The 22,937-nt window shown below is 34.4% G+C and overlaps 1 protein-coding gene across 8 annotated transcripts; it reads right to left on the bottom strand.

The window, feature by feature from the left end:
• Positions 1-22,937, bottom strand: LOC132602893 (uncharacterized). 8 transcript variants are annotated; one of them, XM_060315691.1, is made up of 18 exons: positions 13,006-13,222; positions 12,789-12,823; positions 12,597-12,631; positions 12,448-12,482; positions 11,151-11,472; positions 10,948-11,027; positions 10,142-10,242; positions 9,885-10,007; positions 9,687-9,756; positions 9,092-9,178; positions 8,916-8,981; positions 8,335-8,427; positions 7,554-7,610; positions 7,315-7,443; positions 7,122-7,212; positions 6,699-6,787; positions 6,295-6,488; positions 1-363 (listed from the first exon to the last, which is right to left on the bottom strand). In XM_060315691.1, the coding sequence occupies exons 5-18, from the start codon at positions 11,374-11,376 to the stop codon at positions 255-257; spliced, it is 1,515 nt and encodes a 504-aa protein (XP_060171674.1). In that variant the 5' UTR covers positions 11,377-11,472; positions 12,448-12,482; positions 12,597-12,631; positions 12,789-12,823; positions 13,006-13,222; the 3' UTR covers positions 1-254. The 8 variants fall into 8 exon arrangements, with proteins under 8 accessions (XP_060171674.1, XP_060171675.1, XP_060171673.1 ...); XM_060315692.1 differs by lacking the exons at positions 12,789-12,823; positions 13,006-13,222 and adding an exon at positions 22,681-22,937; XM_060315690.1 differs by lacking the exons at positions 12,789-12,823; positions 13,006-13,222 and adding an exon at positions 13,281-13,395.

The raw sequence follows: 22,937 nt of genomic DNA on the forward strand, positions 1-22,937 counted from the left end.
TTTTCAACAACAAAAATGTTCATAAAAGATGCCATTCTTATTCATTTTGGCATAATCAGCTAAGTAATTACAAATAATCACATTATTTCTCTATCCCAATTCCCAACTAAACAATGACTACCATATATCACACTTATGCATCTCATTTCCAGCCAAAACTTTAATCAACCTCACCTTTTTTGGTGATTCTATTGCACAATTTTACAGACAGGAATTGGATCCCTAAGGAAAAATGTATGGATTCCTTCTATCAATTATGCCTCTATTGCATTCTCGGCGCGATTTTCCTGCAAAAGCTGCTGCTTCTTGGCCAACATTTCAGCATGTTGCTCTAAGTACTCTCTGCTGTTCATCTCTGTCAACCTGCATTACATGGAAAAATTTACATTGTTTCAGATTATTGACTAATGCGAAGAAAGGAAGACGGTTTTGTGAATGAAATAAAAAGATGAAATAATGGTGGCTACAGTAATTCAGCAACAGCAGCTTGTATAAATATACAAGTCTTTTTTAGACCAAACAGAATACCAGGGATCTTTTATATTTCTTACTCTCATCAAAAGTCATTGCTTCATGCTTAGAGCAATAAAATGATGGGAAGCGAATGTTTTCAAGTGTGCGCTTCAAACAATGATATGCAAAGTCATCCAAAGTAAAAGTGGCAGTTCTTTGAATCTCGACTTTGAGGAGTTGGAATAGTTTTTTTTTCTCTCTTGTTTAGGATCAAGATATTCATCTAGGGTCAACCATTTGGACCAACCGTAACCTTTGAAACTTGGTGATAATGGCCCCGCATTCTCCACTTAAATAACAGGCTTAATTTGCATGGCACAGGGCTCGAACCTGTGACTTAAGTTACAAGTCCCCAAACCTTTGCCACTTGAACCAAGTCCCAGAGGCGTGACGAGTTGGATTAGAATTAGCATTATTGTATATTGAATATGTTAGGTGTGGAATTGGCCAAACAAGTCAATTCTTTTGTTCACATAGTCGTGATGTAAGCGCTTACCTCATAATAGTCGTGATGTAAGCGCTTACCTCATCATAGGAAATTCATTCCTATAAATAGGTAGCTTATGGTTCATTTGTAAGATATCATTAAGATCATTTGCTATACACATCCCAAGAGAGAAAAAATCTAAGAGAAATACTCTTAGTGAAAGGCCTAAGTAAGAGAAGGTCTTTGAGAGAATTTTTGTGGTAAAATTCTTGAGTGTAATTGGGATTGGGGTTGTGAGGTTGAGTGTTGTAAACACTTGTAATATTTCTTCTTTAATAAGATCTGCAGCAGCAACGTGGACGTAGCTCTCACATTGAGGGTGAACCACTATAAATCTGTGTGTGTGCTATTTATTCTTCGCTTACATCACGGAGTAAGTAGGTTCTGTCTAAGGAGGTTGGTATTTAAGTGGTCCAACTGTGACCCTCCAATCTTTCCTGGGAACCTGCTTACAAAGGTCGGATTTGGGATTTAAATCCTAACAACTGGTATCAGAGCAACAGGTTGTGTTGTGATTTAGAAACGATGGGAGGCGAAGATGGTACGACGCACGGCATCGGTAAATTCGATGGTACAGACTTTGCGTTCTGGAGAATGCAAATTGAAGATTATTTATATGGCAGAAAGCTTCATGAACCTCTGAGTCCGAAACCAGAGGAGATGAAGCAAGCAAATTGGAATCTCCTCGACAGACAAGTTCTGGGAGTCATTCGGCTGACGCTGTCAAAGAACGTTGCTCACAATGTGGCAAAGGAGAAGACCACTGCAGATATGATGAAGGTATTGTCTGACATGTATGAGAAACCTTCGGCAAATAATAAGGTATTTCTCATGAAGAAACTATTTCATCTAAAGATGATGGAAAATGCTCATGTTGCTGCACACGTAAATGAATTCAATACCATTGTAAATCAATTGTCATTGGTAAAAATTGACTTCGATGATGAAGTGCAAGCTCTAATTTTGTTGGCATCCCTACCAAATAGCTGGGAGCCAATGAGAGCAGCGGTTAGTAATTCTATCGGCAGTGACAAACTAAAGTTCAACGATGTTAGGGATCGTATCCTTGCTGAGGAAGTGCGCAGGACAGATTCTGGAGAGGCATCGACGAGTTCTGCTTTTAATGTTGAAAACAGAAGCAGAAATTATGACAGAAACTACAACCGAAATAGGGGCAGATCGAAGACAAGGAATGGCAGGGGTCAATCCAGACCAGGACGAACATTTGAGTGTTGGAACTGTGGAAAACCAGGTCACTTCAAGAAGAACTGCAGGGCGCCAAAGAAGGAGGACAACAAGGGGGCTGGAATCAACGCTGCTACGGAAGACATTGGCGATGCGTTGTTGCTATCGGTTGACAGCCCGATAGACTCTTGGGTGCTTGACTCAGGAGCGTCCTTTCATACCACCCCACATCATGATATAATGACAAACTACGTGGCTGGGAATCTCGGCAAAGTTTATTTAGCCGATGGAGAGCCGCTAGACGTTGTTGGCACGGGAGACATTAATTTGAAGATGTCAAATGGATCCTCGTGGAAGATTACAAAAGTTAGACATGTTCCAAAGCTGATGCGAAACCTGATTTCAGTAGGTCAGCTTGATGATGAGGGATATGATCTCAACTTTGGTAATGGGTCTTGGAAGGTGGCGAAAGGTGCTATGGTAGTTGGCCGAGGAAAGAAGATTGGCACTCTCTACATGACGGATAGCTGTCGTGATATTGTTGTTGTGGTTGACAACACAAAGAAGACAGATTTGTGGCATTGTCGGCTTGGGCATATCAGCCAGAAGGGGATGAAGCTGTTGGTGACAAATGGCTTAATTCCGGAGCTGAAGACGGTGGACCTTCATACGTGTGAGAGCTGCATTCTCGGAAAACAAAAGCGAGTAAGCTTCTCAAGTGCAGGCAGAGAGTTGAAGGTCGAAAAGCTGGAATTGGTGCACACAGACGTGTGGGGACCTACCACTGTACCCTCCCTTGGAGGATCACACTACTACGTGACCTTCATTGATGATTCAACCAGGAAGGTATGGGTTTATTTTATGAAAAATAAATCTGATGTGTTTAGTGTATTCAAAAGATGGAAAGCCATGGTCGAGAATGAAACAAACCTCAAGTTGAACTGTTTGAGGTCCGACAACGGCGGAGAATACACTGATGGTGATTTCAAACGGTACTGTGCCGATAATGGGATCAAGATGATGAAGACTATTCCTGGAACGCCGCAACAGAATGGAGTAGCCGAAAGAATGAACCGAACGTTGAACGAGCGTGCTCGGAGTATGAGAATACACTCTGGACTGCCCAAGACATTCTGGGCAGATGCAGTCAATACCGCGGCCTTCTTAATTAACCGAGGACCGTCAGTTCCCTTGGATTTCAGAATTCCAGAAGAAGTCTGGAGTGGCAAGAAGGTAAATCTTTCATTTCTGAAAGTGTTCGGTTGCTTATCATATGTTCATAATGATGATACGGCTAGAAGCAAGCTTGATCCAAAATCAAAGAAGTGTTACTTTATTGGCTATGGTGACACCGAGCTTGGGTACCGATTTTGGGATGAACAAAATCGGAAGATCATCCAAAGCAGGAATGTTGTCTTCAACGAAGAGGTACTGTACAAAGACAAGCTGCAAAAGAATTCAGAATGTCAGAACAAGGAATCAGAAATAGTCGATTTGAGGGACTTTCCGACACCTGAGCCGCAGCCAGGTACAACCGAGGCAGAGGAACAAACAATCCGAGAAGGTGCTGATGAAAGTGTTGATTCTGAAACAAATGAACAGATGCCAATCACAGAACTGCGTAGATCATCTAGGATCAGGAAGCCGCTTCACAGGTACTCTCCATCCCTCAACTACATTCTACTCACTGATAGAGGGGAGCCGGAATGTTATGAAGAAGCAATGCAAGTCGATGAATCGACTAAGTGGGAGCTGGCAATGAAGGATGAGATAGATTCATTATCGGCAAATCATACATGGGAATTATCCGAGTTGCCAAAGGATAAGAAGGCATTGCAAAACAAATGGGTTTATCGGATAAAGGAAGAACCCAATGGAAGCAAGCGTTATAAAGCAAGGCTGGTTGCAAAGGGATTTCAACAGAAAGAAGGCATCGACTATACAGAGATCTTCTCTCCCGTAGTCAAGATGGTGACTATCAGAACTGTTCTTGGACTGGTAGCAAAGGAAAATCTACATCTGCAACAGATGGACGTGAAAACTGCATTTCTTCACGGTGATCTAGACGAGGAAATCTACATACGACAGCCGGAGGGATTCAAAATCAAAGGAAAGAAGAATCTGGTGTGCAAACTTCAAAAGAGTCTGTACGGACTAAAACAGGCTCCAAGACAGTGGTATTTAAAGTTTGACAGCTTTATTAAGAAAGCTGATTTTTCAAGGTGCGAGGCAGATCACTGCTGTTACTTCAAAAAATTTGAAGACTCGTACATGATACTGCTACTCTATGTCGACGACATGCTAATCGTAGGAGCAAACCTACAGGAGATTGATCGGTTGAAAAAAGGGTTATCGGAAGAGTTTGCAATGAAGGATTTGGGAGCTGCAAAGCAAATCCTTGGGATGAGAATCGACCGAAGCAAGGAGGGCATCAAACTCTCACAAGAAGAATATGTGAGGAAAGTTATCAAAAGGTTTAACATGCATGATGCCAAGCCAGTCAGCACTCCCTTGGCTGGACACTTTCGGTTGTCAAAGGATCAGTCGCCGACAACCGAGGATGAGAAGAAGCAGATGGACAAGATACCTTATGCATCTGCAATCGGTAGTCTTATGTATGCAATGATATGTACAAGGCCAGACATTGCACATGCAGTGGGAGTTGTCAGCCGATTTATGAGCAATCCGGGAAAGCAACACTGGGAGGCTGTGAAGTGGATATTCAGATATCTGAAAGGCAGCTCGAGTTCAGCTCTGTATTTCCGAAAATCAAAAACAGGATTGCAAGGGTATGTTGATGCTGACAACGGTGGTGATATTGATAGCAGAAAGAGCACATCCGGGTATGTTTACACCTTCGGAGGTACTGCAATCTCTTGGGTTTTCAAGTTGCAAAAGATAGTAGCTCTCTCTAGTTGTGAGGCTGAGTACGTTGCTGTGACGGAGGCCACAAAGGAAATGATATGGCTACAATCTTTTCTGCGGGAATTGGATCAGGACCACGAGGGAAGTGTGCTATATTGTGATAGCCAAAGCGCCATTCATTTGGCAAAGAACCCGGTTTACCATGCTCGAACGAAGCACATACAACTCCGGTACCATTTCATTAGATCAGCTTTGGAAGATGGAGCGCTGGTGCTTGAGAAGATCGCAGGGAGTCAGAATCCAGCAGACATGCTGACAAAGGCAGTGACGATAGACAAACTGAAGCTATGCTCAACTTCAGTTGGCCTGCACGAAGTATGAAAGTAGGAAAGAGCTGCTGCATCGATCAAAGTGTGAAGACAAATTAAAATTAGTCTTCAAGTGGGAGATTTGTTAGGTGTGGAATTGGCCAAACAAGTCAATTCTTTTGTTCACATAGTCGTGATGTAAGCGCTTACCTCATAATAGTCGTGATGTAAGCGCTTACCTCATCATAGGAAATTCATTCCTATAAATAGGTAGCTTATGGTTCATTTGTAAGATATCATTAAGATCATTTGCTATACACATCCCAAGAGAGAAAAAATCTAAGAGAAATACTCTTAGTGAAAGGCCTAAGTAAGAGAAGGTCTTTGAGAGAATTTTTGTGGTAAAATTCTTGAGTGTAATTGGGATTGGGGTTGTGAGGTTGAGTGTTGTAAACACTTGTAATATTTTTTCTTTAATAAGATCTGCAGCAGCAACGTGGACGTAGCTCTCACATTGAGAGTGAACCACTATAAATCTGTGTGTGTGCTATTTATTCTTCGCTTACATCACGGAGTAAGTAGGTTCTGTCTAAGGAGGTTGGTATTTAAGTGGTCCAACTGTGACCCTCCAATCTTTCCTGGGAACCTGCTTACAAAGGTCGGATTTGGGATTTAAATCCTAACAGAATATTGAAATTAAGTTATTTTAATTGCAAATTGATTGCTATAGTACTAAATTCACTTATGCTTGACATTTTTAAAATTAGTTACTATTATGCTTCACTTCTCACTTTTTCCTTCAAAGTTTCGTGAATTTTTCTTTCTATTTTTGTCGCTTTATGATTTTAAAAGCACTGATTTTTTCCCTCATGAGAGAAGCGCACTTTGACTTTCAAAATCATTTATAAAGCGAAAAATTAAGATGAAGCAACTTACCGACTAATGGTACGATCTTTTGCAAAACCCAACTCGTTGTCCACGCAAAGGTCAAAATCATCGTTCTTCCTTGACCTTGAAGATGTTCTAGGTGCCATTTGTTGGGCGTCAGATATTGTCACGATCCTCTCGAAAAGTTCAAGTGGAGTCCCCTCAGCTGTGCATAAAAGTCTTGCTCTATTTTCATATATTACCTGATAATAAAATCAAAAGAGGAAAATCAGTTTACTTCTTGACATGGAAGTTGAACCTTTTTCAGAACAAATGTGAGAGTTTGCAAAATCGATATCAAATAAAAAGAAACTGATAGTTGCACATTAACTAATTTATCCAGAAACACTACATGTTCTTCAACTATACAAATAAAATAGGTGATCAAACTAATCAAGAAGAAGAGAACTAACATCAACCAACGTCACAAAACGGTATGCTGCAGTTTTATTATGAAGCCCAAAAATCGGTACGCCATCCAGAGCCACCGTATGAAATTTTTCTGGTTAACAGAAACAAAAGATCAGTCCAAAACCTCACGAAATAAATATTGCGTTCAACTGAAGCGCTCTACGACAAAACTGCAAAATCATGTTAGTAACCATACATAGAAAGAGCAACTAAATGTAAACAAAATAAAGAAAGGCTCGGTGAAGAATTGAAGACAGAAAAATAGCTAGACTATGCTTGTTTGTCCGTTCAAAGCTTTTTCTTTCAAAAAAAAAAAAAGTAACTTATTGGCCCTACTATGTAAAAGGCTAATCCGATCATGGACGTTACAACCAAAAAAAAAAAAAAAAAACTCAAGACCAAAAAAGAAGCTACACATTTCTTACTAAATAGTCCAAAATAGTCTGCTGCACCAAGAGGCCTGTCGCAGAGTTCCTCAAATGAAAATAATGCACATCCGTTAGCACCCAGTGGAACCTAATATTAGTCATTAGAGAAAAGACACAATTTTAAGTCTAGTTAGCCGTAAGACGTTTACATCGTCAAATCAAATGCATAGCTAAGTTTAGGTCAACAAACCTGTAATTTCCTTCCCATGACAACTTCGACCTCTTGTGGTACCGGTTGAGCATCCCCGACTAGCATTTGGAAATGCTTTTTAATGACGCTCGACAGATCTTTTCCGATAAAGTAAAAGCCTGTTTCGGCCTACAATTCAAGTAAATAGGAAATAGTATAATTAAAACATGATCATAGATTAACAAGAACAGCAGAAAAAATAACTTCCAAATGAACTTGAACAAAGCCGAACTTTATACCGAAGTCAACTTCCTGTAGTCCACCGCAGAACCAATTTCACGTACTACACATCTTTCCTGCATCAAGATACTTTCCCAAGTCATTAAGCCAATCAACATGAGTTGGAGACAGTTTCCATTTCAAATATACTCGCAGAAACAGGTTCTTCAAGAAATTTTCCTCCTGAAATTTCCTAGGTAAGCTCTTTAAGAAGATAGCAGAGACAAACAAACAGAAGATATTAGACAAGTACAGCTAGGGGTGGCAAAATTAGCCCATGAAAGCATGACTGACCCAACCCACTCAAGTTTGGGCTAGTCATTGACCCTTTTATAAGCTCAGCCCATCAAAAAATTTGGGCTGATATGTAGCACAATTAACCCATGAGAAATCTTGTCACAATATTTTCAAAAAGGCATTTTTTATTTGATATGTTATATATAGCCATAATAAAGAAAAAAGGAGTTTTATTAGGTACTAAAAAATTATAAAAGAATAAACAAATGAAATTAAAACTTAGTAAGAATTGGGCGAGTCGGGTTATAATCCGCTTTTTAGCCCATTTCAGAGGTGACTTTTGGACGAGTCAATAACCTCTCCATTTATTAACTCAGCCCATTTTGACCTGCCCAAATTCAGCTCAACTCGCCTATTGGACACACATAAGTAGAACCACAAACATAGAAATCATGAATAAAGTGCTAAGGACATGAAAGCATTGGGACAAACACCTATTTATTCTACCTGCCACTCTAATAGAAATGCTGCAATTTTCATATTAAGGTTGTCATGTTGAAGTACCTTTAAAGTAGCTATAAAGGGAAGGAAAAGATCCCTCTGCAGTCCACGTTCATAAAGGTTATCGGGAGCACGGTTTGAAGTAGCAACAAGAATCTGCATTTGTATCCATGAAGGATCAATAATAAAGATGGCCTTTTTTTTTTTTTGGATCAGGAAAGATATTTAAAGAGATAACCTTTGTTAACCTTATGCTTGTAGGGGTTACATCAACAGGAGTCATAGGACTTAATGGTCTGTTTGGCCAAGCTTTCAAAATCTGCTCATTTTAAAAAGTGTTTTTCGTCCGAAGTCCTTTTCGAAAAAGTACTTTTGAGAGTAGTAGTTCACTAGTTTGTGTTTGGCTAATCAATTTGAATAACACTTTTGCCAATATTAAAGCAGTACTTTGTGCTTGGCCAATGTTCCAAAAGTGTTTCTTGTGCTACTGCTCAAAAGCACTTATTTTTCACTTAAAAGCTTGGCCGAACACCTAAACTTTCTAAAAAATAAACACTTTTGGAAGAAAATAAGCAATTTTGGCTTCCTAGAAGCTTGGCCAAATAGCTCATTAAGGACGGTGTATGGAACGATAAATTACTCACAGCACCATTGCTAAATAATTGTCTGAATAAGCGGTTCAGTATCAGTGCATCGGCCACATCAGTTACCTATATTAACATGAGAAAACTTTCATGGAACCGAAATCTTCTCAAAGAAGCTTAAAAACACAGTGAAAAGAAAAAAGAAACGTTCCGAGTTCAATACTATATTGACATACCATGAATTCATCAAGACACAACAAAATCGACTCATCAGATATCTCTCCTGCCACAACTTCTAGAGGATCTGCCAAACCCTTGTGCTTCTGCAATTAAACAGATGGCACCCATAACCATTTAAAAGCTTTAAGAAATGACCAGATTTTAAATGAAACGCTAAAAAGTCAAAATGAATGAAGATAGAGAGTATATTAAAATTACTCCCTCTGTCCCAAATTTATGTGAAGGTGTTTGACTGGGCACAAAATTTAAGAGAAAAAGGAAGACTTTTGAAATTTGTGGTCTAAAATAAGCTATAAATCATTTCATTAAGGGTAAAACAAGAAGTTTAAAGTTAAATTATTACTACTAATATATAGAAAGATGCCATTCTTTTTGGGACGAACTAAAAAGGAAAGAGTGTCACATAAATTGGACAGAGGAAGTAGTTCTTATGCAATTCTCTTAACCTCTTTGACAGCAGAATGATTTGATAGATCTAAAACACTTGCTAAATTAGCAATAATCTCAGTGAAATATTCCAATAAGCAACGCTGCAGTAAAAAAAAGTAATAAACACATTGAAATTAAACAAAGTAAAGATTAGGTTCAAACCTGTAATCGGCTGTGAACATTCAGCATGAAGTCGTGGAAATGGATTCTCTTTTTCCTCCAACTGGCAGGTCTGAAAATGTTCACAGATTGAGATAAAAAAAATTGTCTTTTTGGTTCTCATATAAATGCACATACAAACATCTGATTTGTGGAAAGATGAATCATTTTGTCTAACAATAAGATGAGGTTGGCACTTACAACTGGTCGAAGAACAGGTCCATTAACATAGTTTTGCCTGTCCCTACTCCGCCATAAAGATATAATCCTTTGACAGGGGCAAATGACGACTGTGGTAGGAGACGAGACCATAACCATCGACTCCTGCAAATTTACCAGAGTGATGTGATGCATCAATAAAACCATTTTTTTTTTCGCGCTCCTAGTCAAATGTACATGTTTCCAATTTTAAGATACAGATACACAGTTGAAATGGTGGCAACTCAGTTGGTGTGTACCTTCCAGCCTTATCAGAAGAGGCATATTTGTCTAACCGACACTCTTCAGCTTTTTCGATGAGCTGATCATAAAGTCTTTGGAGCTCTTGCAATGTGCCTACCTACAAAATCATCGTCTGAATCTATTCTCAACAAGCAATAAAGAGAGAAAAATCCACTGATCATCATCATATCAACTTCATTCCGATGTAACTGAAACTGAGTTTTGCAAAGTTTCAAGCCCCATCAATTGTCAGATTTCCAAGTATAGAGAATTCTTTAAAATTTACCACATTTTATGACTTCAATACCTCCAATGGGCTTCGTGATCACTAGACAGAATGCATTAATACAGAGTTGAAGGAATTAAAAATTTCATAAGTGCACAGAAGGCACAAACAGAACATGCTCATTTTTTTCTGAATCTATTTAACGTAACTAATAGCCTATTTGGTCAAGCTTCTGGGAATCCAAAAGTGCTCATTTTATTCCGAGTGCTTATTTTAGAAAGTTGAGGTGTTAGGCCAAGCTTTTTGGGAAATAATAATTCGCTTTTGAGTAGTAGGAGAAGCTAAAAAAAGCAACTCATCCCTAGAAGCACTTTTAGAACATTTTCCAAGAACAACATACTGCTCTAATATTGGCAAAAGTAATTTTCAAATTGATTAGCCAAACACAAACTACTACTCGAAGCACTTTTTTGAAAAGAACCTCCGACAAAAAGCAATATTCAAAATAAGCAGATTTTGGAAGCTTGGCCAAACAAGCTATAAGCATATAAAAATGCCTATCCAAAGCTGATTAACACAGGACTAGTTGTCGCTTACCTGGCAAGCATCTCCATCCAAGAGCTCACCCTCAGCAATTCTTCGTTCATATTCCACTAGAGGCCCACCTCTGGTCTCCTCTATAATCAAATCAATCAGAACAGAAACCAAAATTGTAAGAACTTATGATCGAAATATACACACAGAAAGTACTTATAAAAATAAAAAATAAAGAGAAACTCATCATAAGACCACATATGTACCTCCATTATTAACCGTAGCTACATCGGCAAACTTGGCTCTGGACGACATATAATACCGTTGAGTGTATCTGCTAATACCACCATTGTAGGACACTTTGCATAAACAGCCACGACTTAAATCAGTCGAAAAAAATTGTCTTCTTACAAGACTATTAAGCACATTATTTTCCTTTCTATATCGCATAGCGGATTTAATTTGCCTCACAGATTGCAGAACTTTCCTCATGTTGATTCGAAACGCGCAGGAAAAGACTGCCAGTTTTATTCCTCCCTAATTTCTGTAAGAGTAGCCTCAACAAGTTCCTTGAATAAACACCAGTTTCTGAAACAAACAAGTAGCCATAAATAAATAACTAGTGGAATATATACCAACTTCCACAGTACAAGACAAACAATTCTCCTAGCATAAAAGTTTGAACCACTAATAAAAAATCAATCTTTGCATCTGTTACTTTCAAGTTGGAGATTATTTATTAGATGCTTTTTGAAAATTAAACAGTATTAACAATTGACAACTTTAATCTTGAATTCCTAAAGTGACAATTTTTTTGAGCTAAAATGACAGTTAAAATGGGACAGAGAGAGTAATTTTTTCTACCCTTAATGTAAACCTAAAACATAGTTGGAAAAATAAATGAACCAACCAATAATAGCTATCTTAGCTACACAAAGTACAGTAATTAATCAACTTTAACTTTATTCCAAGAATTCACTAAACTCCAACTATTAACACCTCAATTGTCTTAAATTCCAGAGAAGTATTAGTTGACCAAAACATCTACAAAAATGCCAAAAGAATCAATAAAGATCTAGCTAAGACAAACACCTATAACTTTGCATGAACAAATTAAATTCAAGAAAAGATTCAATAATCACATTATAAGCTAATTGAGCTAAAACCAGAACTTCCAAAGAGCTGATTTTCAAGAAAATTGAGATAAAAATCTGTTCTTGAAACAACTAACAGCAACAAAAATCACAACACCCTATAAGGCTAATTGAGCCAAAACCAAGAATTTCCAAACAGCTGATTTTCAAGAATTAATGAAATATAAAAATCTAATCTTGAAACAACTAAAGGCAAAAAAAAAAAAAAAAAAATCATAACACCTTATAAGGCTAATTGAGCCAATACCCAGAATTGCCAAAGAGCTGAATTTTCAAGAGAAGTGAATAAAAATCTGTTCTTGAAACAACTAACAGCAACAGAAACCACAACACCTTATAGGCTAATTGACACAAAAATGAAATAAAAATCTGTTCTTGAAACAACTAATAGCATCAAAAATCACAATACCTTATATTGAGCCAAAATCCAGAATTGCCAAAGAGCTGAATTTTCAAAACAAACAAACAAACAAAAACAACACTTTATAGGCTAAGTGACCCAAAAATGAAATAAAAATCTGTTCTTGAAACAACTAATAGCAACAAAAATCACAATACCTTATATTGAGCCAAAATCCAGAATTGCCAAAGAACTGAATATTCAAGAAAAAATGAAATAAAAATTCAATCTTGAAACAACTAACAGCAAAAAAAAAAAAAAATCACAACACCTTATAGGCTAATTGACCAAAAAATGAAATAAAAATCTGTTCTTGAAACAACTACTAATAGCAACAAAAATCAAAATACCTTATATTGAGCCCAAAACCAGAATTGCCAAAAAGCTGAATTTTCAAGAAAAATGAAATAAAAATACAATCTTGAAACAAAAAAAAAATCACAACACCTTATAAGGCTAATTGGGCAAAATCCAAGAATTGCCAAAGAGCTGATTTTCAAGAAAATTGAAATAAAAATCCAATCTTGAAACAAAGCAAAAAACAAAAACAAAAAAAAATCACAACACCTTATAAGGCTAATTCAGCCAATACCCAGAATTGCCAAACAGCTGATCTTCAAGAAAAGTGAACAAAATTCTGTTCTTTAAACAACTAAACAGCAACAAAAAATCACACACAAAATGTATGCTGATTACTGAAGCTTATATATGTGTATGAATTTTAACAGATAAAATGGGATAAAGAAGAAAAAAAGATCTTATTTTTCTATATAGGTGTCTAAGTTTTTTTTTTTTTTTTTTTACATATATATAAAATGGGATAAAGAATAAAAAGAACTTACTTTTCCTATTTGGGTGTCTTAAGTTTTTTTGGGGTATAAAAATTACAAACACCAAAAAAACAGAGAGTTTTTCAAGACCCTATTTTTCTGGACATTGGGAAACACAACAACAAAAAATAAAAATAAACAAGAAGAGTAAAGAATATGAAGAACCTTAAAAAAGGTGGCAGGGTATGGGCCTTTTTTACAGCATATGGGCGTAGGTGGCATGGGGGTGGGGGGTTTGGGTATGTGGGGTTCACAAGAAGGGGTATGGGGTAAGGATCAAAAGTTTCTCCAATATTTTATGAGATTTTCTTGGTTTTCTAATCTTTACAGCTTTTGGATTTATTGATGGATAATAAGAGCTCATTTAGTCTTTTTATATTAGTTCGAAATAAATGTTCGCTTACATGATTTAGAAAAAATTATATATTTTTTTTTAAATTTAACGTTATTTAGATAAGTTGGTATACTGTATATGTATCACAAGGCTCTATTAATTAGAAAATATTTAACTCAGAATGCAACAACAACAACATATCACAGAAGATAGAATGCACGTAGACCTTAACATAACTTGAGAAGGTAGTGAGGTTGTTTCCGATAGACCCTCGACTTAAAAGAAGTTGCCAAGACAATAATAATAACAGGAAGCAATAACAACATATAGTAAGATAAATGAAGAGAGAGAAACAGTCACGAGGGATTATTTAATTCAAAATAGTTTATTTAAAATACCTATTTTTTTAAGGAGTGGGGTAGTTTGGAAGCTGGTTAGAGTTTATGCAGGTATTAGCAATACATGGATTAGTTATGAGGAATCTTATGTTATGCAGGTATTAGTTATGTAGTGTTTAGTTATTCGTGTATTAATTATTTCACTATTTGCTCTGCATAAATGATACATAAATTTCCTCATAACTTATACATATATTAATTATGCAGGTTTCTAAATTGCAAACCAAAACGTCGTACTAATTTTAAACATGAATAACTCACATCATAACTAATATCAAATACAACATTACTTATACAAAATTTTAATACATGAATAACTTACTTCTAATCAGCTACGAAACGACCAGTGTATATATAGGGTAATTTTTTTGTGTTTATGTGCATATATTAACTTTTAAATACTTTTGATAAAAAATTACGGTGTATATTTAACTTTTTCTTTTTTCGAATGCCCTGAATGAAAATTTTGAATCCGCTACTGAAAATATTCGTTAGGACAAGAAGGGGAAGAATATGAAGAAACCTTCAAAAGGATAGTAGGGTATGGGCTTTTTACAGAATGTGGGGTAGGTGGCGTGGGGGTATGGGGTAAGTGGGGTTAGGATCAAAAGTTTCTCCAATATTTTATTAGCTTTCTTCGTTTTCTAATCTTTACAGCTTTTGGATTTTTTATTAATGGTCGCTGGGGTCATGATAACTAATTGGAGTTGTTCAAATGACAAAATTGTCCTTGGTTGACTAGGAAAATGGATTGGAGGAGGTGTAATATTGGTATTAATTGGGGGTGATTTTGGTATTAAGGAATACTTTACTGACACGTATTTGAGCACGGTGCATTATAGAAGCTGAGTCACTTAAACGTCACTGTATAGGTCTTTATTTTTATATTTAATAAGCTACGCTTTTAATATTTTACATGACAAATTTAAGAATATAAAATTTTAAAAATTACACACATCTTTAATTTAAAATCATAAAACTCAAGTATTCGATCAAACTATGATATTTAAATTGGGATGAAGGAAGTATTACTACTCGTCCCATTTTTATGTGTTGATATTTGACTAAGCATATAATTACTTGATACGGGACATTTTATTTATTTGGAAATTTTTTATATTTATAATTTTTAGGATATAAAAGCCGGCGATCATGTGTACGAAGAAAAAGATTATTAACTTATTAGACTAATCTATTTATTGATGATAGATCACTTTTTACCTGACCACCTTTCCACTAAAAAGCTAACTCAAATAAAATTTATTTTTTCTAAACTGGACCTTCGAGATTTTCTTACGGTCATACAAGGTGATTGCTTTACCTTGTCTATCTTTCTGCCCCATTTTTTATGGTCTTTCACAATCGATCCCAAATTCATCCATTTGAGGGCGGTCGAATTTGACGCTTTTCTAATTATTTAGAAGCGTTCAATAACCCATGTCTCATCAAAACCCTATTCTATGTGTTATATTCGGGGACGTGACTATCAAATAATTGTCTACGAATCCCATCAAGTATATTGTATGTATATTAAAACAAGCTTTTTCTTTACATTCATATTTAGTGTTTGATATCTATTTTAGAATCTCTCTTTATTAAAACTTATTCATTCTCAAAGTTCGAACCTGAAACTTCTAATTAAGTATTAGTTCGAAATAAGTGTTCACTTACATAATTCAGAAGAAATTATGTATTTTTTTCAAATTTAATGTTATTTAGATAAGTGGGTATACTGTATATGTAATCAAAAGGCTATATTAATTAGATAATATTTAATTCAGAATGTTGCAACAACAACAACATATCCCGTATATTCCCACCAGGTGGATCTAAGGAGGGTAGAATGCACGTAGACCTTAACATAACTTGAGAAGGTAGTGAGGTTGTTTCCGATAGACCCTCGACTTAAAAGAAGTTGCCAAGACAATAATAATAACAGGCAGCAATAACAACATATAGTAAGATAAATGAAGAGAGAGAGAAACAATCACGAGGGATTATTTAATTCAAAATAGTTTATTTAAAATACCTATTTTTTTAAGGAGTGGGGTCGTTTGGAAGCTGGTTAGAGTTATGCAGGTATTAGCAATACATTGATTAGTTACGAGGAATCTTATGTTATGTAGGTATTAGTTATGTAGTGTTTAGTTATTCGTGTATTAATTATTCATGTATTGGTTATTCCACTATTTGTTCTGCATAAATAATACATAAATTTTCTCATAACTTATACATATATTAATTATGCAGGTTTCTAAATTGCAAACCAAAACGTCGTACTAATTTTAAACATAAATAACTCACATCATAACTAATATCAAATACAACATTACTTATACAAAATTTTAATACATGAATAACTTACTTCTAATCAGCTACGAAACGACCAGGGGCGGATCTACGTGTTGTCGAGTGTGTTCACCCAAACACCTTTGATAAAAAGTTACAGTGTATATATAGGATAATTTTTATGTGTTTATGTGCATATATTAACTTTTAAATACTCTCAGCAAAAAATTACAGTGTATATTTAGCTTCTTCTTTTTTTCGAACGCTCTGAATGAAAATTCTGAATCCGCTACTGAAAATAAACGTTAAGACAAGAAGGGGAAGAATATGAAGAAACCTTCAAAAGGGTAGTAGGGTATGGGCTTTTTACAGAATGTGGGGTAGGTGGTGTGGGGGTATGGGGTAAGTGGGGTTAGGATCAAAAGCTTCTCCAATATTTTATTAGCTTTCTTCGTTTTCTAATCTTTACAGCTTTTGGATTTTTTATTAATGGTCGCTGGGGTCATGATAACTAATTGGAGTTGTTCAAATGACAAAATTGTCCTTGGTTGACTAGGAAAATGGATTGGAGGAGGTGTAATATTGGTATTAATTGGGGGTGATTTTGGTATTAAGGAATACTTTACTGACACGTATTTGAGCACGGTGCATTATAGAAGTTGAGTCACTTAAACGTCACTGTATAGGTCTTCATCTTATGTTTATTTTTATATTTAATAAGTTACACTTCTAATATTTTACATGACAAATTTAAGAACATAAAATTTAAAAAATTACACATATTTTTAATTTAAAATCATAAAACTCAAATGTCCGATCAAATTATGATATTTAAATTGGGATGAAGGAGTATTGCTAATCGCCCCGCTTTTATGTGTTGATGTTTGATTGAGCATATAATTACTTGATACGAGACGTTTTATTTATTTGGAAATTTTTTATATTTATAATTTTTAGGATATAAAAGCGGATGATCATGTGTATGAAGAAAAAGATTATTAACTTAGACTAATCTATTTATTGATGATAGATCATTTTTTCCCTGACCGCCATTCCAACTAAAAAGCTAACTCAAATAAAATTTATTTTTTCTTAACTGGACCTTCGAGTTTTTCTTAGGGTCATACAAGCGATTATTTTACCTAGTCTATCTTTCTCCCCTGTTTTTTATGCTCGATTTCACAGTCGATCCCAAATTCATCTATTCGAGGGCGGTCGAATTTGACGCTTTTCTAATTATTTAGAAGCGTTCAATAACCCATTCCTCATCGAAGCCACTTGACTATCAAATAATTGTCTACGAAACCATCAAGTATATGGTATGTAAATTAAAAAAAGCTTTTTCTTTACTTTCATATTTAGTGTTGGATATCTATTTTAGAATCTCTCTTTATTAAAACTTAATTCATTCTCATTAAGTATTTAGTACAAATTTAGCATCTTTAAGTGGCATGCAATCAACTGATAATTTCTTTAGGTAGTCAAATGGCATCTTCTTAGAAGTTTGATACCGACCCGGAGGCCCATTGCCACAAAGAACTCAATCTTTTAGGTCCACTAAACAAAACGAATAATTTAATTATGTTGTGAACTGGAAGTTCCCACATCGCTCGCACACGGGATTGTGTGCGTGCTTATAAGCAGGGCCTGAAGCCTTTACTTGTAGACGTGCATAAAACCGTGAGGGGCCTGAAGTTCCCAAAGCGGACAGTTTATACAAGTGAGCTAATGGTGCCTAGTGGCCCTTCTCCTTCGTATACGCGTTTTAAAGCCGTGAGGTGCGCCAAAGCGGACAATATGTACAAGCAGTTTATAACACGTTATCAGCACGATGCTCGCGATGGGAGGGTGTGTTGTGAACTGGAAGTTCCCACATCGCTCGCACACGGGATTGTGTGCGTGCTTATAAGCAGGGCCTGAAGCCTTTACTTGTAGACGCGCATAAAACCGTGAGGGAGCCTGAAGTCTCCCAAAGCAGACAGTCTCTACGAGCTAATGGTGCCTGGTGGCCCTCAAGATCCCACATCGCTCGCACACGAGATTGTGTGCGTGCTTATAAGCAGGGCCTGAAGCCTTTACTTGTAAACGCGTTTTAAAGCCGTGAGGTGCGCCAAAAGCGGACAATATCTACAAGCTGTTTATAACAAATTAAAAATTATACTATTTCCTTTGTCAAAACAAGCATTATGTTCTAGATCCTCTAATTCACGTGCATATTCCTTTTCTAGAATTGGGATCTAAAATTCACTATTCTCCATGTCCAACAGTTTGTTTTCTTTTTACGTGTCCCTACATTGTACGAACTTAATTAATTATTAAAAAAAGAGTACTATATATGTGTATATAAAATGTGTGTGTGAGACGTATCAAACTCATTTTTCTAATAAACCAGACGGCCTATCTCCGTGCTGCGCACGGGCCCAACACTTTAGATTATAGAGTATATATTATGTTCAAAATATGATTAATATAATATTATAGTTTGTGCTCCGTATCTAAAATTTTGTTATATTAATGTTTGCTACGAATACAAAATTGGCAAATTTATTAATACTTTTTAAAAGAGAAGACTTGTTTAAAAGGAAACTATTTTTTTCTCTTTGAGATAAAACAATAGCAATATTTAAGCATCAGTTGATACTTTCAATTTTAATTCGATTAATTTAAAGGTGTAAAATACTTATTATTTTTTTATCAAATTTTGATTTGGAAAATTCTAATTCAAATTATTAAATTAATTTTACATGTTTAAAACGAAACAAAGTAGAAATTGATTTTCTATTTAAACGAAGAAATACTATTTTTTAATTTTTGGTAAATATTCTCGGTTTAGCTCATTTTACTTGTCATGTTGTCTTTTGCATGTTTTTTTAAGAAAAAGTCGATTAGAATTATAATTTGACTAATTTACCTTATTCATTATTTGATCTCCATTTGATATTTTTTTTTACGACATTAATCTCTTTTCACATTTATTAGAGTAAGAATAAAAATAAAAAAGTAATTAAATTCTATCTTATTTTAAAATATAAATATTTTAAGTATATTTATTTTAGTGAACATAACAAATAAATGACATGGCGGAATAGCAAATACAACAGTTTAATAGCTAGATTAGATCTCAGGCTAATATAAAAAAAAAAAACAAAAAAAAAAACTGTATGGTTTAACTACTTAACTTTTTGAAGAAAAGCAATTTCATTTGCTCCCACTAATGGATTGATACGCACGTGGCAATGAATCCATCATTATTGACTTGATGAGATACTTTGGAAATTACATGAATATTGTTTGATTTTTTAATATGGAGAGCACTTTTTTTTTGACATTATTAATTTGCCCTATTTTTATGCAAATATATATATATATATATACTATGTTCAAAACACGATTAATATAACATTGTAGTTTGTACTCCGTATCTAAAACTTTAGTATATTAGTGTTTGCTACGAATATAAAGTTTGCACTTTTTTTTTACATTTTTTTTTTAATATGGGGTTCACTTTTTTTTTATATTGCTTGATTTTGTTAATATGGGATCCACTTTTTTTTCACAATGAGTTTGGAGATGGTGGGTTGCACTTTTTTTTTTATATATTGCTTGATGTTGTTTAGTATGAGGTCCACCCTTTATGGGGTGTACTTTTTTTTTTGATATTATTAGTTTGTACTATTTTTATGCATATAATATATACATATACTATGTTCAAAACACGATTAATATAACATTGTAGTTTGTGCTCCGTATCTAAAACTTTATTATATTAGTGTTTGCTACGAATACAAAGCCAGCACTTTTTTTTTTTTAATATGGGGTTCACTTTTTTTTTTTTATATATATTGTTTGATTTTGTCAATATGGGATACTATGTTCAAAACACGATTAATATAATATTGTAGTTTGTGCTCCGTATTTAAAACTTCATTATATATATATATATATATATATATATATATATATATATATATATATTAGAATTATGGGGCCCACAATTTTCTTTTGCACTTTTTTTTTGACATTGTTTGTTTTTTTAATATGGGATTCACTTTTTTTTTTTTTATATCGCTTGATTTTGTCAATATGGAATACTATGTTCAAAACATGATTAATATAACATTGTAGTTTGTGCTCCGTATTTAAAACTTTATTATATTAGTGTTTGCTACGAATACGCACGTGACAATGAATCCATCATTATTGACTTAATGAGATACTTTAGAAATTACATGAATATTGTTTGATTTTTTAATATGGGGTGCACTTTTTTTTTTACATTATTAATTTGCACTATTTTTTTAATATTAGTTGTTGTTTAATATATATGGGCCCATAATTTTTTTTATTAAATTGAAACGGATATATATATATATATATATTAGAATTATGAGGCCCATAATTCTTTTTTGTATATTAGTTGTTGTTTTTAATATATATGGGTGGGGCATATAATTCTTTTTATTATTAAATTGGAAACGGACGTCGAGAAAGTGAGCCCAACTGGCTCTTCTTAATAGTAGAAAAAAAACATCTTTTACTTTACTTTCTAGCTTTACAGAACTTATAACGAAATGGATTTATTATGGTAGATATTATAGTGGCTAAAAACAGCACGTTTCGTTCTGGAATTGGATGTATGAAATAGTCGATTACGATCTTTCTTTTTTCGAGGCTTAAATGTTTCGTATCTAAATATTTAGATGACAGTTACACGATCAAACGTTTATCTCCAAATTATTTAGAGTGTCACGTTTGTGAATAAGAATACAAATGTCCTTGAGTCAAGGCAAACGAGATACTTAATATTGAAAGTTTCTCACAATATCATATTTTATGTTTTTAAAGAATTACTGTATGGTCTTCTATTCAAACATGTACTAGTTCATTAAATATAATCTCTTTTTTACTTTTGTCTATTTCACACTTTTCCAATCAATTGCATTTGTTAACTTTATAAGTCGCAGTGCCCTTACCCTGTTCGATCAGAGGATATTATCCTCTACCTATAACACCATGAATAAATAACTTATACTATATATTAAATTATATTATTAACTATTGATATTTTGCCTCTACTAATTTAAAATGTTAATTTATGATTCCACATGCATGCTGAACGAAGTATTGAATAACTTGCATTTCCAAAAATGATGACGATGTAACGTTCAAGGTTAACTTGTTCTTTTTCTTTTTCCAACTAGTAGTATAATTTATAAATTCATTGTGAAAATTGGATCACAGTAGCAAAATACCAAAACTAGGAGAGGCTAGTCAAATACTCCCTCCTTCTCAAATTAATAGTTATTTTATCTGGAAAAAATATGTTCCATGATAATTATTACTTTAGAAATTCAAGATTAAAATTGACAATTATTTTCAACTATATCCTTAATATTAAAAAATTATACATAGTATTTAAGAGGAAAAAATCTGTCTACCTTTATTAAATAGGAATAACTTAGGAAACTAAGTCTTTTTTTTTTAGTGATTGTGAAAATAATTAAAACAACAGTTAAAATGGAACTGAAAGAGCTAATAGTCCCACATATTTATCGGCTAACTGAATATGTTTGAAATCATTTGATATCTTTTTTGGTATGTGAACTCATTTGATTGGGCACAGAATTTAAGAAAGAAGATGAGACTTTTAAATTTGTGGTGTAAATGAGTAACATATATTTTGTGTGAATATAAATAATTGCATAAGGTAAATTATTTTTAAATATAGAAAGAGATCATTCTTTTTGACACAGACTAATATAAATTGAAATGGAGGGAGTAATTTGTTTTTCCAAATTCGCCTTATAGTTTCAACAAGTAGTATTGATTAAATGACATTAAGAGAAAGATAAAAGGAAAAATTAGATAAATACTCTTAATAGTTAAATAAATGTAAGAAAAACCCTTGAAACACTGGTGATATTGACCGAAGTATCTACCATAATCCTCCAAAAAAAAAAAAACTTTAAACATTCTACTGAGATGGACATGATTTCTTCATTCTCAATCAGAGTTACGGATTCGAGCCTCAAAAATAAGTGTAAATTTTGGTGGGAAACGCTTTCCTTACGCGACACAAATTCGGATTAGTGGGCTTAGCAGAGGCAAAGCTAGAATTCAAATTTTATGGTTCTAAATCTAGAACAAGGACATTAGGTGTTAATAATTGAATTCATAGTTCAATTATTATACATATCTAGTGAATTTTTTTTACACAAATTTGAAGTTTGAATTAAAACTCTTGAGTTTGGTCGAATCGTTACCAGCTTCTAGCTTCACCCTTGACCTCAAGCAGTACTGAATACCGAATAGAAATTATGAGAACCACATGAAACAACCTAACATGCAAAGAACAATTTAAGTTCAAGAAAAGATGAAATAATGAAATTACCTTATAGGCAAATTGAGCCAAAACCAAGAATTGTCAAATGCCAATATTGAGCTGATCTTCAACAAAAAGTGAAATAAAAATCTGTTCTTGCCAAATGCACACACAAATGGATGGTGAAGCTAATATTTCTGTCTATCTCACGTGTGTGTAGAAGAGAATCTCTAAAATAGAAAGTATTGCCAATAAAGAAGAAAATGAGGTTAATTAAACATTGATACAAAAACCAAGAAAGAGATGAGTTTCAAGACCAATCTCCT

The sequence above is a fragment of the Lycium barbarum genome, chromosome 7 (assembly GCF_019175385.1).
Source record: "Lycium barbarum isolate Lr01 chromosome 7, ASM1917538v2, whole genome shotgun sequence".
Lineage (NCBI taxonomy): Eukaryota > Viridiplantae > Streptophyta > Magnoliopsida > Solanales > Solanaceae > Lycium > Lycium barbarum.